This window comes from Furipterus horrens, unplaced genomic scaffold (genome assembly GCF_987537825.1).
Source record: "Furipterus horrens unplaced genomic scaffold, mFurHor1.1.pri manual_scaffold_3, whole genome shotgun sequence".
NCBI classification, from domain to species: Eukaryota; Metazoa; Chordata; class Mammalia; order Chiroptera; family Furipteridae; genus Furipterus; species Furipterus horrens.
Window position 1 is genome coordinate 89179010 of NW_028327173.1, and position 23075 is coordinate 89202084.

At 42.7% G+C, this 23075-nt stretch overlaps 1 protein-coding gene across 2 annotated transcripts in view; it reads left to right on the forward strand.

Moving 5' to 3' along the window:
* Positions 1-7539: 7539 nt before the first annotated feature.
* Positions 7540-23075, forward strand: part of LY86 (lymphocyte antigen 86) — a 61737-nt gene continuing 46201 nt past the window's right edge. Inside the window, exon 1 of one of the 2 annotated variants that reach the window (XM_090269847.1) lies at positions 7540-7765. In XM_090269847.1, coding sequence (XP_090125973.1) covers positions 7639-7765 — 127 coding nt within the window. In that variant the 5' untranslated portion in view covers positions 7540-7638. The remainder of the gene's footprint in view (positions 7766-23075) is intronic. The other variant, XM_090269845.1, reaches the window with a different exon arrangement.

The window sequence follows — 23075 nt, forward strand, 5'->3', positions numbered from 1 at the left end:
AAGTTAGGTTACTGAGAAACTCTCCAGCCTGTCACTCAAGCCACTCCAGTATCTGGTTTCCTTTAAAAATAAAAATATTAATAAAAACACTTACTATTTATTAATTATTCACTTTTTCAAAGATAAAGAAACCTACAGTCAAAGAGGTTATGTGACTTGCCAATACCACACAGTAGAGGTAAGATTTTCAGCCAAGCTTGTCTGACTACAAAGCCCATTTCATCTGCACTGCTTCTATTTCCCCTACCCTGCCCCAGGTTTGCCATTACTGCAAATATTCTCTGATGTAATTTTCTAAGCAGCGGGGATAATTTACCTTCATCTCACTAGAGAGGAGGATAAGCAAGCATAAAGGCACAGTAGTAAAGAGGCCATTTCCTCAGGAGTCTGTCTGGTTTCAGCTTGGCTTTACCACTTGTGTGATCTTGGACTAGTTACCAACTATGCATCTGCTTTCTCATTTTGGTAATGAGGATCATCACAGAACAACTCCAGTACCCCTTAACTGAACTCTTTAGTATAGATATATCTAAAATTCAGAATTTCCTGATTTTAAGAAAGTAATAGGGTTTATATTTTATAACTTCCCCAGTGGGGTCTGGTGCAGGACCCATTACCCACTAATCAATCACATTAATATTTCTACAACAAAACAAATTAATATTCCTTTGGGTGTAATGAATTAAGTCTCTAAATTAAGACTATTAAACTGATGAGACTATAAAGTTTAGATTAGATTTTTCCACCAATTTGGAATTTTTAAAAACTCTTTTTCTAAGACTTTGGGATTCCAAAGTTGTGGTCTCGGGGACTCATGTTGCCACATCTACTTTATAAGCTGCTTTGAGGGTTAGACAAGTGAAGGAATATGTGTTGGATGCTGAGGAACGTGTCTGGCATGTATTAGGGACCCAGCATATTTGGCTATTCTTATTTATCCCAGACAAGAAAAAAAAAAAACACTGGCTATTTCAAATATTATTATTTATATATCAAAATTACTGCTGAGTAAGCTGAATACTTCTGGGAATAGACAGCGCCCACAGCCACCACCAAGAGAGAGAAGTCACGAAAATCTTCTGGGGTCTGATGCAAACAACCGGTATGTTATTTCATTCCAGCTACCACCTGCCAGTCCAGCAAAACATGCTTTCAAACAATGTGGCTCAAACATGACAAGTGAAAATCCCAGAATGACTGGCTAAAAATCTGGTACCAACCACAGTCGGAGGCACATACTGAAGTCTGAGTCTAGGGCTGAAGCTACAACAGCAAATCAGGACCCCTCTTCATATCACATAAAGGAACCCTCCCCATTCTATACTGCGCTTCCAGTTTCCTCACTAATGTTTTTCCTTCAGTTTATCAAAATCACTTCAATATTAACAGCATGAAACATTAACATCTCAATCTGAGGAGAGTTTTAGCTACAAATTGTTCATCTGTCCCATGCTGCAGAGAAATGTTAGACAGTATGCATGAGTCCTTTCAAACTAGACCTGCCCTCTCCGAATGTCAGAGCAGTTTCTTCTGCCTTTATCAGATACTGCAATCTGCTGCCCTTTTCATCACTGGGAAGTTGATCAGACTGATCTATAAAGCCCATTTCTTTCTTGACCTAGCATATATGTCCTCCAAATAAACAAAAATCTTTCTGTTTTTAGTTTGTCATAGAATTTGTAGACCCACTTAGGCACCCAGTACTTTGCATATTATGTCCCAATAATAAATAAACATTAATGTTAATAAATGAAGCAATAATAAAGAAACTGGAAGGGGCAGTATTTCAGATAGGGTTGCTACAGTTTATCTATTGGAGCAAATAGTTATTTCAAAGCCCTGATGACCCACCAGTCTGGGGCAAAATTTAAAAAAAGAATTTAATGTATATACGCAATAGTAAGATGAAAATATTTCAGAAATCTCAGGCCAATTGTCTATGAGAAAACCAAGCAATTTTTCAAGACGTGAAGTCTCTTTTTTTTACTAAACAATTGTACTAAACAAATCTATTGATTGACTTCTCTTACTAGAAAGTAAGCTCTGTGAGATCAGGGACTTTGTTCTGCTGTGCTCCTGGTTCACGGAATTGTATCTGGCAGCTTGGAATGCTTAATAAATATTTGTTGAATAAATCAGTGAATGAACCCAAAGCAGGTAAATAAATCAAGAAAACTTTCCCCATTTTCTATAGGAAACAGGTTGTTGCTACACTTTTCTCTCGGATACATACACATAATATATGATATTAAAAATCTAATGGGTTTTATAGGAATCTCACTCCTTCCATGGGGTGAATCTTCCAGAAGTCTGGGAGATCGTAGAATGATTCTACCAAAGAGATCTGTAGGCTGGCACCAACTCTACAAGCTGTTCATGTAGCCCTGGTAACAGCGGGTGTGAAAGTAGTTGAAAAGTAAAACCTCTGCAGTCAGCCAGGGGGCTGCTAAATGGTGTTACACAAGAAGGAGTGTGGCTTCCTGACTTCTGCATGCCAGGGGAGCTATTTTTAGGTTGCACTTAGTCTGGAAGACAAAAGCAAGAAGAGATCAAACCTGCATCTTCCCACTGTAACATGGCAGAAATATAGACAAGCCACAGAGCAAAGGAGCAAAGTGGCAGTGCTACACAAAGGGAAATGGTTGACTAATAAATACCTGAGGACATTAAAGGAGAGCAGCCGTAAGTTGAACACAGATGATGGTAACACATTTGCCATTGAAGACAAAGAATGCTATGGCATTACTGTTCACTGTTAAAGAACAATTAGGGTTAACATGTGCACAAAACCCCTTCCATGCACTGTGCCCCATCCCAAGACTGAATCACTTTTCAAGGAAGCCAGACTCTACAGCTCTTTGATGCAAACAAATCTAGAATCTGTTCTTAGACTAGCTTTGGTTCACCCCACCTGCAGACAGGCCACTTCACTCCACCCAGCAGCAACCTTTCACCAGCTTATTCCCCTTCCCTTCTTTCCTTCACTGCTTTCTCTTTTCTTCAGCTTGCTCTCTGCAGCAAAGCCCAGTCCATCTTATGTTTTCATGTGGAACAGCTTCACCATTACCTCCTTATCTTGTCCTCATATTCTCACCTTTTATTCGTAAAGTCTCTCTTTAAACATGAGTTTTCTTTGTAAGGACATTTTTAGTGATGGCTAACCTATAGTCACCATCCCCAGACAAAACTCTATGAAAAGAGAGCAGTTTGAGACACAGAGGAAGAAAATTATATATTAAAAAAAAAAAAAATAGAAGAGAAATCTGAATGAGACCAAAACAGCAGAACTTTTTATAGGTGTTGAAAGTTAAGATCAGACTTCTGGCCAAGATGGAGGCCTAGACAGACATACTGCATCTCCTTCTACAACTAAGAAGGAACACAAGTACCTCAAAACTAGAGACAACTAGAAGTTCCAGAAAATTGAGCTGCATGGAAATCTGACAAACAAGGATATGAAGAAGAAATACTCATCCAGACAGGTAGGAGGGGCGGGGCTGGGGTGGAGAGGACATGGTGTAATGGCAGTAGCAGTGGTGGAAGTGGCAGGCCAGCAGAAAATGCAGTCACACATTTTAAAAAGTCAGGAGGGACACCTGGGGAGCGCTCCCAGTACAAGACCAGACCATGCAGCTCACGGTCCCAGCACTGGGGAAAATAAACCTCATTTCTTCTGACTATGCAAACCAGTGGGGATTGGGACAGAGGAAGAAATTTCTGGTCTCTCAGCAGAGTCTGCTTGTTTAAAGGGCCCCCATGGTCCTAGAACATCCATAGACCCACCCACTCTGGAAAGGACAGCCAGAGCAACAGCTAGAGAGGCAGCAGTCCCATATGAAGTGGGAGAAGTGTCTGGAAAAGAGGCGAGTGCTGAGCAAGCGCCATTGTTCCCTCTCAGACCCCTCCCCCACACACAGTGCCACAACATGGTGAAACGGGTTGCCCTGTACTGACAAATACCTAAGGCGACACCCCTTACAATGTAACAGGAGCTACAGCTCTACCTAAGACACAGAAGCAAACAAACACAGGAGCCTGTCAAGATGAGGTGACAGAGAAATATGGCTCAAAAGGGGGAACTGATCAAGATTCCAGTGGGAGAACTAAGCAACGAGGAGATAGCCAACCTAACAGATGAGGAGATAGCCAACCTAACAGATGTAGAGTTCAAAACACTGGTGATAAAGATGCTCACAGGTTTCACAGATATGCTTCAGTATGGCAAACACATAAGGGAAGAAGTGAAGGCTATGCTAAATGAAACGAAGGAAAATCCACACAAAACCAATGGTGAAGGGTAGGAAACTGGGGTTCAAATCAATGATTGGAATATAAGGAAGAAAAAAAAACCAGTCAACCAGTACAAAACAAGGGAACAGAAATTGAAAAAAAAACTGAGAAGCCTAGGAACTTCTGGGACAATTCTAAACATGCCAACATCCGAACCATAAGGGTACCATAGGGAGAAGAGGAAGAGCAAGAAATTGAAAGCTTATGTGAAAAAATCAGCTGGGAGGGTGAAGGGAGAGAAATGGGGAAGTGGTGCAGGGTTTAAGAAGTATCATTTGTTGGTACAAAATAGACAGAGGGAAGCTAAGAATAATATAGGAAAGGGTGAAGCCAAAGAACTTATATGCACGACCCACAGACATGAACTAAGGGGAGTGGGATTGCTGGAGAGAAGTGGGATACTGGGCAGAGAGGAGCAAAGGGGAAAAAATTGGGACTATTGTAACAACATAATCAATAAAATCTATCTAGCTCAGTGGATTGAGCGTCGGCCTGCGAGCTAAGTGTCGCTGGTTCGATCTTCCAGTCAGGGCACATCAGAGAAGGAAAACTCTGATTCCAAAAAACCTCCGCTGCCTTGCGGCATACCTCTTCAGGGGAAAGGCTAAGGGAGTAAACCCCGACAGAAAATCCGGAGCCGGAGTCCCTAAGGCGGTTTGACGTTGTAGTCAACACCGGCAACTCCTGCGGCGCACCTGAAGCCAAGCTGTATTGACTCCGTCTTTCCCTTGGACCCTTCAGCTGCGAAGAGAGGGGGGGGTCTGCTGCATGGGCAACAGCAGACCCTCCATATCACCCTGCCCAGGCTCTGTAGCTTCAGCGTCATCGCAAGATGTCGATTCAACACGAGAGGAGACAGATACGATGTCACTCCCGAGTCGGACTGCACAGCCATTCTCGGCGGTGCAGATAGACTCTTGAGAAGCTACACCATCGTCTCTCGAGACGGACGGCTGCCGACGACGAATCAATAAAATATACTTAAATAAAAAAAGAAAGTTAGGATCAGAGCCTGACAATGTATTTATCATTTATATATATAAGACAATATTTTAAGTAACTATCATAAGTTGATTCTAATTTATTCTATGGTTAGGGAACAGGACATTCTCAGTAAACTCTTCATCAAGACATCATGGGTCAATTGAACTCAGTGAGCCATAACTGATGATTTTAGTCAAATCTTGATTCTCAGTAAGCCAAACTCCTTCAAGAAAGTGGCTTACTCCTTATTCCTATTGGGGTTTATTATCTGTTTTACAAAATGTTGTCTATCATTAGCAAAAATAATTTCTTGTTAATAAGTGGATTTAAAAATATTATATACCTTGCAAGAGAACAAATTCCATAATCTAGGGCAGAAATTCTCAAACTGTTGCCCCATACCAGTGGCATCAGCATCACCTAGGAGCTTGTTAGAAATTCAGGTTCTCGGGCCCTGCCCCAGACCTCCTGAACCAGAAACTCTAGCTGCGGAGTCCACAATCAGTATGTGAACAAGTCCTGCAGCTGATGCTGATGCCCACCCAAGTCTGCTAACTATGGCTCTAGCATCACCACACCTCCAGAGCCTCTCAATGGTCCAGTTTGAACATTTCTGAATGCTGGGCCCATCTGCTGGTTTGTTGGTCATGTCATGCTCTGCAGGGTGGAATGGCTTAGGCTAGATTGCTCTCCTCACTCGCTGTTCAGAGCTCTCTCAACAACTTCTAGAGAACCCAAAGGTCCCACTGGAAAGCATCCATGTACCTGTGCTTAAACACTCCATCAGGGCCCAGAACTCTAAACATGACATGTCTGGCTCTCACCTGAGCTCTTGTTCACAGTGCTGCTGACCTCTATTCATACACACCATGCAGTGCTACTTTGTCTCTTCTTAGAGCAACTCGCCCACCTCTTTTTGGGGGTTCAACTTTCACCTTGAGTTCCAAAAAAGTCAGTGGATTTTTACACTTGAGCATGTGTCAGACTCCACGGAGAGGCTTATTAAAACATAGAGTGCTGGCTGGGCCCCACCCCCAGAGTTTCTGACTCAGTTGGTCTTTTGCAATTAGGCCAAGAATTTGCATTTGTAACAAGTTCCTGGTTGAAGTTGACGCTATTGTCCAAGAACTATATTTTGAGAACCACTTTTGAAAGCCAACATCATTGTGCTTATTTGTAGATGAGTACCTAAAAAAAAAAGAAAGAAAGAAAGAAAGAAATCAGTCCAGACCTGTCCTCCTGCCCCTTCCCCCAAGGGACTAATCCCTGATGTCGCCTAAGAAATGTATAGCATCCATCAATTAAGTCAATGTATTTGTTTGTATTGGCAATTACATTTCACTTACTTAAAAATAAAAAAGTTTTGAGATGACTTTAATTCTTATTTAGCCATTGAAAGAAATAGTGAATTTACATAGTATGCTCAGAGTAATGCTTTTCCTCCCAGGGGGAACAGGGTTCTCTGTTGCTCCTAAAATCTGCCAGCTTTGGCCCTGACTCCCATTCTCTCCAGCTAAGGTGCAGTAAGGGTGGGAGTGCGGAATCACAGTTCAGAAACCTTGCTGTCTTGAAACAGAACAACAATGGTAGTGGAAAGGGGAGAGAGAGTCCTGTCTTTGAAAAGAAAGTGAGACATGACGGAAACAAGTAAACCCCCACTCTTGAAAGGGAGGTGCTTAGCTTCCCCATCCTTCCCCCCCTCGTCCATCAAGCTGAACCAGAAATAGAACGCAGCTCACTTCTCAGGGCTCCTTCCTCCGCTTCATCTTCAGAGACCACGTTTGCTGCTCCCAGGAAAAGGCTCTGCACTAGCAGCTGCACAAGTCACTGCTGACATCCTCATCCAGAGAGCGGAGCTGAAACCAGAGGAGAGAAAAAGGCCACTAGGTCAAAAGCCTCATTCCAGATCCCAAACCCCCTATGCTGCCTGCCAACCCCAGGCAGATCCCTGCTGCACAGCCCACACCAGAGACTAAGCCTGCAGAGACTCAGGGGCCTGCTGAAGGAAAACACATGGTGGCCTGTGGCTTTCCTAATTTTATGGCTCCCCTTGGGGTTGGGGCTCTTAGGAGGGCAGTACTGAGGGACCTGAGGCATAAGGTCCTGCAGAAAGTTGACATCTAAACTACCCCCCACCCAGACTAGCCTCACTCTGTTGGTTCAAGTGCCAAAGGTCCTTGGGGAACAGTATGCAAATGACTCTGCTAACTGCCTTTTGCTTCTCACAGTAGTTCCCCAGGAGCACAAAATATGAGAAGTGAAACAACCTGTCACCCTTTTAATGAGGGGAGAGGAAGAACCACCCTGAGGGCCTTTTTTTACTGGGCCTGTTATTTTTCTGTTGGTCGCACACAGGCCTTCACCATGAAGGGGTTCGCTGCTGCCTTCCTCTTCTGGACTCTGACTTGCCCCGAGGGCAGTGGCAGCCAAGCCTGGCCCACACACACAGTCTGCAAGGAGGAGGGCTTGGAAGTGTTCTACCAGAGTTGCGGTAAGGTCTTTCAAAATAGCCGTTTGTGTTCTGGGGACAATCAAGGCCCACCGATATGGGCTGCTGGAGCCCTTAGTTGGGTGCGTAAAGGGGAAGGGGACCAGTGGCCGAACACTTTTCCCACTCGGCGAAGGTAGACTAGGGCCATTTAGAGCTCTTGGGAGATGGAGGGGTGGGGGTAGAATAGAGCCTAAATAGAGTGACAGAAAGGACAAGAAAAAGACACCAGGAGTCTAAATATAGCCATTCACTAATACGACACAGTCTGAGAGATCACAATGACCAGTCTGCCGGTCATGAAACTTCACTTGTTCAAAATTAGAGAAAAATGTTCCAAACTCCCCCCCCCCCACAAGTTTTATCCCTGGATAGTTTATTTAGTTTGTAAGTTGAGTTAAAAGATCACTTAGGCTAAAGAGGAGAGTCCTGCCCTTCTATGACACTCCATTGCAGCAGCATCAGTCATCAATATGGCAAAAACTTACCTTGCAGCTATTAGTGCCAGAGTTTTCTATAGCACTAGACATAACAAAAGGGAAGGAACTTTGGTTGTTATTCCAACGGGGCAAACAGATAAACCAACAGAAATTGCAGTCTAATGAAGAGAATGCAGGGAACTTCTGTAATCAGTGTCTGAACCAACCTTTTGGGATCTCTATAAGTCTATTCGGGTTGTCATTACAGAACACCATACATGTGGTGGCTGAAACAACAGACATTTATTTCTCACATTTCTGAGATAGAACTAAAAGTCCAAGATCAAGGGGTTAGCAACATTGTCTCTCCTAAGGCCTTCTTCTCCCTGTGTCCTCAGATGGTCTGTCCTCTATATCCACACATTCCTAGCTGTGTCTCTCTCTTCTAAGAACACCAGTTCTTATTGGATTAGGGCCCACTCATATAACCTCATTTAACCTTAATCGCCTCTTTAAAGGCCCTGTCTCCAAATACAGTCAGGTGTTGAGGGTTAGGACTTCAACATATGAATTAGGAGAGCAGCACAATTCAGCCCATTAAGGGGGCCTGAGTGGGGAGAAGTGAGACCAGCCTCAAGATCATATCTTGAATACAGATTAGAAGGATGGGCTCATGAAAAGACATGACATTGTGAGATACAACACTTTGGAGATAGACAGCGGGCTAAATATTGTTTGGACTAAAGAAGGTAGAAAGGAGATGCTTGTTAAGCATCTAAGCTGGCCCTCCTCTAAGCTGGGGAGTAGTAGGCATGTTGCCTTGAGCAGATTGCTAATCCCTGCACCTGCCACCAAGGAGCTGACTGTCTGGACCTCTCTGAGAGAGCTCCAATTTAACCTTATTCCTTTAAAAAGAAGGAACATGGAATATTAAAGTGCACAATTTTTTTTTTAATGTAAAAGAGAACGGATGGCTGAATGCTGGTGTGTTGATCTCATCACTCTTGCTCTTCCCAGGGGGTGGGACACTTTCTGCTGGAGTCTATTCATTTTAGGTGCAGGATGACAAGCAGGACTTGAGATGAATGGACTGCTCAGGATTTGTTTTCCCAATTTATCCTCCCACAAAAGTTGCCATGGCTCATCCTTCCCCCTGACCAGCCTTCAGCCTACAGCCAAGTCTGGCACAGCCTTTCAAATCCTGCCAGGAGAGACAAGAGGAGCTGATGCACTAAGGAAAAAACAGGAGCATAGCACTTGCTCCCCTGGTGATAACCCCCTCACCTGCTCCGGGGAGTCAGTGAATGAGGCATAAGCCCTGCTCTGGGCACCCAGAAAAAAAGGAATGAAGGAGATGCTGTTCTTGTCTAAGTGGAGTGGAGGTCAAACAATTAAATAATAAGGTAAATGCTTCGTATAAAAGGCTGGAATAGAGGCACGCATGTGTATCAGGCAACATGGTGGTTGGAGAGGGTGAGGTTGGGGACTAAATCTGTTTGGGGAAGGGTCACCAAGCTTGAATTTAACCTTCTAAGAAATATACAGGCAATAACTATAACATCATGTTCATGAAAGATTGATAAATGCCTGGCACTAGGCCAAGTGCTTTCTATGTGTTATTTTACAGATGTGTAAACTGAGGTTTAGAGATGTCAGCTAACTTTTCCAAGGCCACATAAGCAACAGAGGCAGAATTACATCCCTGGTGGCACAGAGGTGTTGAGTAAATACGTGTGCAACTAAAATAAATTGATCCAAGGCCTGTGTGACTCCATAACCTTTGCTCTTAATCTCCTGCTGTCTACTGCTTTGTCTGAAGGCAAATGGAAGAGAAGTGGGGAAGGAGGGAGTGGCATGTGTGAAGAAGGGAGATTGACCAGGCAGAGTTCAGACCTCTGTGGAAGGGCTGGGACATAAGGCCATGCGAGATGAGGTGGGCGGTGTAAGTAGATGTGGTTAATTTTATGCGTCAACTTGATTGGGTGAGGGATGTCTGAATAGATGGTTAAAATGATTTCTGGGTGTCTGTGAGGGTGTTTCTAGAAAGATTAGCATTTGAATCAGTGGACTGCTTAAAGCAGTTACCCTCATCAATGAGGATGGGTGTCTTACAACCTCTTGAGGGTATGGATGGAACAAAAAGGTGCAAGAATTCACTCTCCGCCAGACCGCTGTGCTGGGTTCCATCTCCTGCTTGTAGCACTCCTGGTTCTCCATCCTTCGAACTACACCACCAGCTTTCCTGGATCTCCACCTCCCAGACAGCAGATTGTGGCACTTCTCAACCTCCATAACCATGGAGGCTACACCTCAAAAGAAATCTCTTTCTGGAATATATATGTATTCTATATGATATATAGCATCTATAATATGTATTTATTACATATATAATCCCATTGGTTATATTTCTCTGGAGGACCTGGCAAATATACCAGAAGACCCAGACAAGTTTGGGCTGTATCCCTTTGGCAATGAGGAGGATGTATTTTGGAAAAATCCCTCTGGTAATGAGTAAAATTATAGATATTAGTTTGAAAGATATTTGGGGCTACATGCAGGATTTGTAGTCTATGGAATCAATAATTTAGAAAAGAAATGATGGGAGCCTGAACCAGCATTATTTCAAGAGCCTTAATGTCAGAGGGAATCTTTGTTACACTTTGAGGTCAGCAGAAAGGAAAGCAGAGTCCCAGGAGCTTCCCTAGAGATGGGTACTGTTTCACATCTTGATAGCTATCAAGCTGTCAGAGACCAACTGCTTGCATACCCCTTCCAGGTGGAGATGGTCCCCATTCAGCTGCTGGATTCAAAGTAGGGCAGCCCTCCCCCCTCAAAGCCTTCACTTTGATAACATAGTGCAAAGACTACATGTTGTGATGCCCTGCCCAGCCCTGGTGTTCAGGGGCTTCAGGAATTTCCATATGTATGTGGGAGGGTCAGCTGACAAAACAAGGATCCACTGTTTTCTTGATTTATTGTTTAATTTTTCTCTTCTATTTTGTTTTATAATTTTAGCGGAAAGGGGAAATATTAGGCTACAAACTGTTCTGAATAATACAAAAATCCTTGAGAAGAAGGAACCCTGTAAGCACTCACTGAGCTCTGAATACTGACCAGGAAGTGAGCAAAATGTTATAAAAAAAAAAAAAAACACAACAGAGGTTCTGCTCTGCCCAACTGTTAGTGCTACAGTAAAGGAGAGAGCAACAATCTTTACAAAGCAAAGGGGAAATAAAAGCAGTCAGGGACCTTTCTCTGGTTAAATCATAAGAGAACTTGCAGGCCTAGGAACTTCACATGCCACAAAAGTCCATCAATGTATTCATATGCTGCCTCCACCACACCAAGACATGAGGTAGATTACAAAGATACACATGATGGGAAGATGAACTGGTAGTGAGAGAAGCTGGATAAGGGGAGGGAAAACAAGAAGAATAACAAAGCCAGGGCAGTCAGGACACACACAACAGGTGAGGCAGTGTAAGGGATATGATCTTGGGTCTGGAGTTAGCAAATCTCATTCCGACCCTTGAGCAATATTCTCTAAGTCTCCTGTTCCTGGTTGTAAAGAAGGAATGAGTTTCCTATAGCTGCTATAACAAGTTGCCACTTGATGGCTTCAAATGACACACATTTATTCTTTTAGAGTTCTGGAGGTCAGAAGTCCAAGGTCAGTTTCCCTTGGTCAAGGCCACACTGTCTTGGAAATGCTAGGGGCAAATCTCTTCCCTTGTGTTTTCCAGCTTCTATAGCTACATGCTTTGCACTCCTTGGCTCACAGCCTCTTCTTCCATCTTCAAAACCAACAGCATAACATCTTGTTTCAGCTATCACATTGCTTTCTTCTGTGTCAAATCTCTCTCTGCCTACCTCTTATAAAGACACAAGGTTAGGATAATCTCACTATCTCAAGATCCATAGTTTAATCACAATTGTTAGCTCTCTTTTGCAAATTAAGGTAACATTCAATGATGGACATGGATACCTTGGAAATCATTGTTCCTCCCATACAAAAGGGATAATAAATTAACCCACCCCTCAGGACTGTGTGAGGATGAAGTGCAAAGAGCTACATGAAAAGTGCTGAGCACATACTGCATGCTCAATAAATCTTTGGTGCTGATGACGTTTAAGATATTTTGTAGTCACTGTAGGTATATTTGACTCCAAATTTTCTTGATGCCAAATCAAACAAGGAAATTGCATTATTTCCCAGGTAAAACCTGTTTTTAAGGAGATGTCCAGCTTTTCCTGGTACCTGGATGAGCTATGAGAGAAATTTCTTCTTGGAGAGATGGTCCGGACAGCATCTCAATAAGAGATGCCTCACTGACTCACATTTGTTATTTCTCATTGTGCCCCTCAGTATGGACCAAGGATTCATTACTAATACACAACTCAGGATCAGTTTTGCAATGGGCCACAGCAGAACCTCCCACAAATTCAGTACTTGCAGGTCTGGGTTGCTCAGAGGGACTGCCTGTAGGCATGGATGAGTTGCATGCACTCCAGGCAATCATCCACAAATATCATTAGTGTTGCCATTGTTGTTGTTGCTGTCATGGGGTTTTTGATAAGGACTGGAGAGCACAGATCTGGGTTGTATTTTCTGCAAGAGACTTGAATGTAAATCTCAGTGCTATCGCTTAACATGCTTTGACATCAACAAGGCAGAGAGGAAGGTCATCAAAAATAAGGGACCTGGGTCACATTCCTAAAAGATCTCCTGTCCCCCTTTCAAGTTCTCTAACACTCACAGTCATCCTGGCCATTCAAGTGACTCCTGGGAGTTATCGAGGGCAGGGGTCAGCAAGTGAAGCCTTCAGGCCAAATCCCACCTGCAGCCTCACTTTGTCTGGCCCATGAGCTAAGAATGGTTTTTATATTTTTAAATAGCTGAAATTTTCAAAAAAAGAATAATATTTGTGACCTGTGAAAACTATATGAAATTCAAATTTCTGTGTCCATAAAGTTTTACTGGAACACAGTCTCACTCATTCATTTATGTATTGTCTATGGTTGCTATGTACCACAATAGCATTGTTGAGGAGTGTGGCAGTGACTGTGTGGCCCACAGAGCCTAATATATTAACTATTTGGCTCTTTATAGAAAAAGTCTGCTGCTGCCTGGTCAAGATTAGGAAGGAATCTCTCAAGCTCTTCACCAGATCAGAGCCTCAAGTTGTTGCCATAAAAGCCCCATGTGTGCATAACATTTTACAATTTATAAAGCCCTTCCCTTTATAATGTCTTATTCAATCTTTACTAACAGCCCTATGAGGTATGTAGGAGGTTTAAGTCCATTTCCCAGTTGGAGAAGTTGAAATGCATACATATTAACTATCTTAATGAAGTAACGTACCTGAGCCATGATACAAACCTAAGTATCTGACCCCATACCCAATGACTTCACACTGGATTGCGGAATTCTGAGCAACTCATGCCATCTGATCCAAGAAACATAGGATAGGGACAGAGAGAAGACCCAGCTCAAAAACTAAGTTTTTGGGTGAAGAGATTAAAACTCCAAGTATTCTGTGAATTAAAAAAGGAAGGAGGAGGTAAAGGAGGAGACTTATCTTCTTATTCAAGGATTGCCCCGCCCCACTCCAGCCTCCCCTCTGTCACACTTTCAGAGCTGGGCTAGTTTGGTTCTTACCCAGTATGCATCAAGAACCTACAGTGGCCACAGAGGAGAAGAAGCACTCACATCTACATTTTTCGTTGATGTGTACCAAGGTCTCCTTTGTTGCAAAGGTGTCTGGAAATAATACCTACCAAATTAAAATGACATCTACCATTCTCTTATTAGTGACAACATATTTTTCAGTCACAGTCCTCCTATACAGTTGGCATGCTTATTCCATCAGGAAACCCTATGTCTCCCACACCTGACAGCAGTTTCCTCAAGAAGAAATTAGTGAGTGGGAAGGGGGTGTAGAGCAGGAGCCCTGTCTCTGGCAGTAAGTTGAGGTCTGTGGTGATCACTAGGGGGACCAGCCAGCCACCTGGGAGGTTCCAGGGTCAGGAGGCCATGGTATTTGGTCACATCCTTCAAATTTGCAATGAACACCTGCTCTCCTCTCCTTGAGGGCAAGTGGCCTTGACCATATCTGCCTAAATAGGTTTTGTGTTGCTGAAGTTTGCTGCAGGGCAGGCATTTTATCTGACCTCCAAAAAATCTTTAATTACAAAGTCAAAATCAGGTCACGTTCACCTGGATAATCCATCAAGATAGTCAAACAGGACGATGAATCAGACTTTAAGAATGCAAAGCAATGCTGGTGACATCTCCAAAATAGAACGTAAGCTGCAAATGACCTAGCTGCTCAGTAGGATGAGCAGGCATGTTGATAAAATGTTCATAGGAAAATTTCTTCAAAACTGCCCTGGGAGCAAAGAGAAGGAGGTAAAAAAATCTGATTTTCTCAAAACCTAATAATTCTGAAGTAAATGGAGCATAAGACAAACCCCCCAAAAGCAACAACATTGAAAAATACCAGTAGTAATGGAAAACATCACTGGCCAAGTAGTCCTCTAGTAGCACTTTAAAGTATTGCACACAGAAAGTGTTTCTCTCATAGTTTATTTTCCAAGACTAATAGGGATATAAGTAAAATGCAATTTTAAGAAAGTAGACAAATAGCCAGAAAAACAAAGATCTGATTCCCAAGGGTTAACCATGGGCATTCAGGATGAAACAGCAAGCTTCCTTGAGCACACAGAAGCCTTTTGGCCCACGTGTAAAGACAGGAAGTTGACAAAAAAAAATTACATATATATGCAGATTTTTAAAAAATGGAAACAGGAAAAACTTGAGCGTGAAAAGGAACTAGAAGAGAACAATGTCTGCAGGTGAGTTTCCGCTCTCAAGCCACTGGGTTCCTCCATGTTAATCCTCCCAAGAAGTTTTTAAAAGAGATGCTGAATAACTTATGAGTCGGGACTTAAAGGAGGGAAAAAGCTGAGAGTCTGTCAGTCAAAGGGCCTCCTCTGTGCAGACGGGAAATATCCTAGGTCTTTCCATCCTCAAGCAAAATCCTGATGGGCAGCTTTGCTCGGGTTTTGGAGGAGGATCTTTGGAGAGATGGAAATGGGGAAGGCTGTCCTCCAGCTCTGCAGCTATTTTTGTAGAAACTACAGCACAGATAACCCACTTCCAAAGCAGCTGCCAGTGTGAGGTCCCGGGCAGCGAGGCTTTAAATTCAGGCCAGCAAAAAGGGGAGGGCAGTGGGGGCAAAGCAGATTTTTTTTTTTCTTGAGGCCAAGAAAGACAAAGGTGAGGGAGCCCCGTCCCAGCCCCAGCTTGTGCAGCTGGAGCAAGTCTCAGAGGCCTGCAGGCACCAGGCTCCCATGGGTGATGGAGGGGCTTACAGAGTCCTCAGCAACCTGATAAGAGTAGTGTGAGGCGCACAGCAGGGGTAGTGGTCAGGGTCACACAGATGAGGGGCAGGCACTCCCCTCCACACCCAAACAGTAGGGTGAGGATTTTAATAGAAAGAAAAGGGTGACTTGCCCAGGAACTCTGTGCCACCTGGGTTGGTGTTTGTCCTTTTCTGGGATTCCCTCTAGAATGATATCCCAGGCCCCTGGTTTAGTAGCTTTGTTCTGGGATCCCAGAAAAGCCACATGGGTATTGGAAGATGCACTCTGGGGTTTACCCGGAAACAAGTATATGCACATCCATCTGGTTGCAACCAGAAGGTGATTCATGTGCAGTGGGCAGTGTGCAATCAGCATCTGCCAGCTTCCTTGTGTGGGACCCAAAAAGGCATCGTTGTGTGTCCCTTCTTGAAATTCTGTGCCAGTACCCCTCCAGTGTCTCTCTGCCTTTGGGACAGGAATGAGTGATAACTGACCCAGTGGCTATGAGGAGAAAGAAAGGGATCTTAGCCCAGAAAGCACTGCTTCCAAGTACAATTTATCATTGAAGATTCATTCTCACAGACTGCCTGCTTGGCCAAAGTGCTGCCAGTGGGTTTCCTTATTTGAAGCCTGGCATCTCTTCTTTATGGCCAGGCAGGCATTGCGCCAGCCCCACTGAAAAGTCCAGAATACAGTGACCAGGGTTCCCACTGCTGTCAGTTATTAGGCTCCTATCCCATAGCTGGGAACTTTCTTGTTCAAAGGGTTTCTCGGTACATGGTCCATTTAGTCTTCCTATACTGTATGAAAAATGTTCCTTTACACAATTAAACATTGCTTGCATAATTAATAAGTCAAAACTTTGCAAATTAAATTTATTGCTGACATACATATATACACTAGTCACAAATTTATTCATAGAATTTTAAGCCTTTAATCTAATACAGTAGATTGCCTTAAATGCTTTAAAAGTAGGCAAAGCAAACACAAATTATCACAATGATTATTCTACTTATACTTTTCTTAGTTTCAAAATATTAATAATATGGGTTTACATTTGTTTATTCATCATCTTTACACTGATATTTATTTTTTTATGTATTCTTATACCTTTCTGGAGTTATAGTAATTCTTAGTTCAGTATTTTCCTAGGTGTCTAGTATGCTCTAGACCAGAGATAAAGACTATCACCTTAGACCAGCTGAGAATGCAGGTTATGAGTTACCAATCAACTGATTTTGGGCTTGTTGGTTAGTCAGCAAGATCCCTTTACTTAAACTTGACCTATTACATCCTCAAGACCATTTAAGCCCCTTCCTTTAAAAAGTTCCCTATATCCTGGAGCTTTTTCCTCCAATGGTGCATGCTTTGCTGAGTCATTGTGATCTTTCTCATTGTCCTAGTGTTATTATACACTAACCTGGTCTGTCAGCATTGCTGGAGACTTATACATACCATGGTAATGTCAAAAATATAATTAGAGGGGTTATTTAAAAGAGTTGATAAATTTTGTTTGCACAGCCCTGGCCAGGTGGCTCAATTAGTTGGAGAGTCATTCCACACACCAAAAGGTTGTGGGTTTGGTTCCCGATCAGGGCACATACCTAGGTTGTGGGTTTGATCCAAGCAATCAATATTTCTCACATTGATATCTCTCACGTTGATGTCTCTCTCTCTCTCTCTCTCCCTCGCTCTGTCTCCTCCCCCCATTTGCTCTCTCTAAAATCAATTTTAAAAAATATCCTTAGGTGAGAATTAAAATAGGAATTTGTCTGCAAAGTTGAGATTCATCTGTACACTTAGCTGACTCATCATTTTAGGACTGTCTCTCTACTTACATATTCTATGTGATCACAGGTGCCAATTTGACTGTTATTCAGCATTCTATCCAGTTTTTATGAGACCACTTGAGCTTATCAGTCCTTCTGTTCTATTTTTTTCTGCCTCATTCACAACTCTTTGTCCCTACTACTACCTACTTACAAAGAGAGAAAAAAACGGCGTAGTTCTTTCTGATCTAGCCATATGGTGGAAAACACTCTAAATCTCCAAATAACTAAGAACAAGGCTTTGTGCTCCTCTAGTGCTTAGGATGTGACCCAACTTCCTTCCTGTCATTGTTAAGGCTGTATCACCCAGAAATGCCTGCTAAGTAATTATTAAAAACAGAATCATGAAAGATGAGGTCTTCAAGGGTTCAGAACAACAGTACGTCTTTCTTCCTATTCCTAGCCACTACTTGGCATTGCTAGTGCCATTTGCTCCAACCAGCACAGGAAAAGGAAGTTTCCAGTGGTCTGTTCTACCTGCTTTGTGTCAGAGAGATGAGCATAACAGGCTACACTGGCATGGCTTTCAGTCTGTTATTGATATAATCCTGTGGCCAGTGTAGCCAATCACAGATCACAGTGTCTGTGTGGCTGGCAATGGAGAAGACTGGAAGATGTTATAGCACAGGACAAGGTTGCTGGAGCAGCTCTTGGGAATAGCCTTATGCTTTATGAGACAAAAAGATCAGTTTCTGACAGTCAGCCTTATGGCTACCTATTGTGGTAATGGGTGTTAATTGGTTCTGGGATGGAGGCTATTATATGACCATCTACTTCTCCACAATCTTAGCATTTTCAGGCACGGAGGGAGAGTCAGCATCATGCCAGTCCCTGCCCACAGTCTCAGGGTAGCCTGGAAACCTCTTACAGAATTGGGAAATGTTCGTGCCAGATAGAACCTCAGGGCTTCAGTCCAAGTGTCTCCTTGTTCAGAAGAAACTCAGAGCCAGAGAGGCTACATGGCCTAACCACAGCCCCAAAGCTAGAAGGCAGCAGAACCTGATAGGGCCCTCCCAGGTCAGCTCTGCTTCCTCTCTTAGCATAAAAGCCATGAAGTGAACTCACATAGTTTCAGGTCAAAGACAACATGTACACCCCATTTCCCTTCCTGCACAGGACCCTATAAAACAAGAGCATTTGTATATACAAAAGCTCTATGGTGGCTGGTTGGTAACACTGAAAGGACCCACAGTTCCATAAATGTACTATCATGGAAGATTTTACATAGATATGACATGGTTTCATCGTCGGCAGCCGTCCGTCTCGAGAGACGATGGTGTAGCTTCTTAAGAGTCCATCTGCACCGCCGAGAATGGCTGTGCAGTCCGACTCGGGAGTGACATGGTATCTGTCTCCTCCCGTGTTGAATCGACATCTTGCGATGACGCTGAAGCTACAGAGCCTGGGCAGGGTAATATGGAGGGTCTGCTGTTGCCCATGCAGCAGACCCCCCCTCTCTTCGCAGCTGAAGGGTCCAAGGGAAAGACGGAGTCGATACAGCTTGGGTTCAGGTGCGCCGCAGGAGTTGCCGGTGTTGATCACAACATCAAACCGCCTTAGGGACTCCGGCTCCGGATTTTCTGTCGGGGTTTACTCCCTTAGCCTTTCCCCTGAAGAGGTATGCCGCAAGGCAGCGGAGGTTTTTTGGAGTCAGAGTTTTCCTTCTCTGATGTACATGGTTTCATAGAGCAGTGAAAACAAGAGTATTTTTAGACTGAGAGCCTCATTCAGGATTCTAACAATGTTTAGAAAACAAATAACCATGACAGAGGACAGTTGACAAAAATATAACATGTGACATGGGCCCCTAGAGCCCTAAGCTTGATGGCAGCAACCTGCTTCTCCTAGTCTTTTGTCATATGTAGAAAAGCTTGCTAAGGACAATGAACATCAGCCATCAGCTAAATACCCAAATCCTTCAACCACCACCACTACCACTAGAGTCATCTGGTTTGGTCTGGACTGTGGACGGAGGATCTTCCAAAAGGGAAGCACTAGGAGTCTTGGTATTCCAGAAATGCTAAACTTCAGCTTGACCTACACTGAGCTGTTTGAAATCCAAGTGCAGTGGAAAGTCAGCAGCAAGATTACTGTTCCAGGATGAACAATAGCTTTTCTGCCTCACACTTGGCTTTGGCTTTAACTAAATTAAAGAGCAATTCTTATGTAAGTGAGTTTGTACATTTCAAAAAAAAAAAAAGATACCTGAGAAGAAAATTCCCAATGGCTGTTTGTTTATTTGAACCAGTGGTTGCACAGAGCATAGGTTGCTAACAAAAAGGTGTTTGAGGTTTTAGAGCAAATAACTAAAATCATGAACTGGAGACTCCTCTGCAAATATTGCTAGCTCTTAGGGCCTCAGCAATGCTGTCTTCTCAGGCTTGGACCTTCAGAATTCTGGAAGCAGTTACAGGAGAACAATCCAGAGAGAGAAGGCCGCAGTTACCTTCCTGCAAAACCAGTCACAGCCCCCTACATCTCACCCATTCCAGATGTAGAGCTGGGGTCAAAATCTCAAATACCCTCATGGGGTACTATGAATGAAATGCTCCATTGCAATATACAATAGAAAGCGACAGAGACTACAGCAGTTGCCTCATCTCAAGGAGGAATCTACTATTCATCTTCATCTGATCTTCCTGTGGGCTTGTGGGACCTTTGATGTCCAATCTTATAATTTCTTAAAAGAAACTAGAGCTTCTAATCTAGAGACATAACCTCCTAACTTATAAATATGGCAACTAGTCTAAATGCTTTTAAACATTATGCAGGCTAACAAAATATATCTGAAAGCTAGAAGCAACCCATGGACTAGCAGTTTGTACTCTCTTCTGAAGAGATGGGAGAGTTTAGTCTTTTGTTGCCACTCAAAGCACCTCTAAGAAACCATCTTACAGTTTAGTTTTACCATCACTACCCTCTCTATCAAAATGATGTCACTACATGAATTCCCAAGAATGCCAAATATATGATAGTTAGGTAACCACTTATTCAGTGTGGGGTAGTCTCACTGGCCCAGTGATCAAGTACTCAGGTATGTCCACTTCATTCTATTTTCACCGTTATCCAAACACCTGGAATTGCTAGTTAGATTTTGTGTCAGTTTTGACTCAAGTCTGTTGAAATGCTTCTTGCTACCCACAAACATCACTAAAATGTGTATTTCTAAAAGATAGCAAGAAAGCAGGAATCCTAGAATATAAATTACTCTAGAGATAAAACTATTTCTTAGACTTTATCTTTGAATTCACAATATTTAATAACACCATATACACAGTCAATTCTCACTATAAATATTAAATTTAGAGTTTCCTCTAAAATGGTCTCTGATGCAGATTGAATGCAAATTTATTTGAGAAAGGATCCTAAGACACCAAAATAGAGTGAAGAAGTTAAACAAGGAAGTAAAGGAAGCCAGTCCAGGTAACCACTATGGGCAACTGGGGCTTGGTCCTTCTGGGGACCTCTGGGAAACCCTGTGATGAAACATTAGTTAGAATGGTCAGATATGAAGGGAAAAGAAACTGGAGTATTGACCTATCAACTCTTACCTGTTGTGGTTGTTCCTGGAGATATTAACTCCCTAGCACTTCTGGCTTGACTGTCATGGGGCAAGCTCATGCCCACATCCAGAGACAGGCCTCAGGCAGAGTCATAGGTGTTTGCAAGAAGGCTTTGCAGAGAGTAAATGCCCTGCTGTGGTGTCCTTGTGCATTTGAATCTCTGATAGACACTAAAGGATCCATAAGCAGGACACTGGCTAAAGACAGACCAAGACAGCACACTGAAATGGCCTGTGCTTCTAGGGAAAATGTACTGAGTGGGAAATCTTCTGGTCTACACAGCATGAAAAACTGCCTTGCTATAAAAATATCTAAAAAGAATGGGTAAAGTGTGACACAAATCTTTCTAAGTGCTTAGCTGAGCTTGCAAGAAAGAATGGGAGGTCTCCAGGATCCAAAACAAAGAGAAAACCCTCAAATAGGAAAATCAACACTGGAACTGTGTTCACCCTCAGTAAATGTGTGTCTTCATGAACCATAACTTAGGCTTCAATGGCCGTATGAAAGCCAGAAATGTGTCCTGTGCTGTGCAAGATGGGAAATTGATTCCGCTATGAAGCTAGGAACTTAAAGACTTACAGCCACAATAATAAGTGTGTGTATATATATATATCGTCGTCGTCATCGTCAGCAGCCGTCCGTCTCGAGAGACGATGGCGTAGCTTCTTGGGAGTCTATCTGCACCGCCGAGAATGGCTGTGCAGTCCGACTCGGGAGTGACAATCCCTGCCGCACTTGGTACAGGTGAAGGCAGATGGCTGTTGTTGCTGCTGCTGACGCTGCTTCCACCTCGATCTTTTCTGGACCGCCTCCTCATTGCGCGCAGCCTCTGCACGTGACGTACCTTGTCTGACCGCGAGCCTCCAGGCTAGGCGGTCGTCTGCTTGAACTTCCCAAGTGTTGAGATTGATGGAGCATTGTGTCATGTCCTTTTTGCAGATGTCTTTGAACCGCAGTTTTGGGCGCCCTGTCATCCTCTGGCCTTCTGCTAGCTCGCCGTAGAGGAGGTCTTTGGGAATACGGCCTGCATCCATTCTTTTGACATGGCCGAGCCACCTGAGGCGTCTCTCACTAAGAACTGCATGCAAACTGCTCATGTTGGCTCGCTTCAGCACCTCGGTGTTGGGGACCTTATATATATATGAAAATATATATTATTTAACAAATGTAGAAAATAAGAAAACTTATCTAACTCTACCTGGCCTCTAGAGAAAATAAGTCTTCCCTGAGAATTAGTGGCTCCAGACCTGATATCACATAGGCTTGGGACCCAAATGTATATTATCTTCATGATCCAGAAAATTCCAACCCTAGAAATTAAGTTAAAGTGGGTCTTAATTGGGAACACCTGAGGAATATTGGTAGAGGAAATTAAGTCATCTGAAGGGACACACACACTTAAGTCACAGGATTTCCAAAAATATAGCTCATAATCCAAAATGGAAAACACAAGGGAAAAAACCACCAGGAGGGAGAGTCAGCAGAAAAAACAAATATCAGAATTATACCCCTAAATATTTAAGATTTAGAAAATATAACATTCAAAATATAAAATAAAAATGTATCATTTGTTTAAAAAAATAAAAGAGGGGATAGGAAACATGAACAAGGAAACTATAATGTCAAAAAAGTATCAGAAGTCGTTTGAAAAAGAATAATATGGAACCCCTTAAAATAAAACATTTAATTGTTGAAATAAAAAAATTAGTGGTTAGGTTAAAAGATAGATTTTAAAAATAGCTGAAGAGAGAACTAATAAAAAGATGAAAAATAAAAAGATGAAAAGTATGTTCTATAACTTAAAAAAAAGATAAAATGGAAGAAAAACAATTTCCAAAAAGAAATGCTAGAATTTTCTAAAATTAATGAAAAATATGAGTCTTCATATTTCAGTAAACACAATTTCCACAAAAGATACATGAAAAGATACATACAACTAGCCTAATTATAGTAAAACCACAAATCAAAAAACAAACAAAAACTGGGATAAGTAGCAAAAAAAATTGCCTAACAAGAAATTATGTTTAGACTAATAGCAGATTTCTAAACAGCAACAGCAGTATATCCTCAAGGGGAGAGGTGCACACATGGTGTGAATTAGGAGGAGGGATCACGGGGGGCCATATTGGAGGCTGCC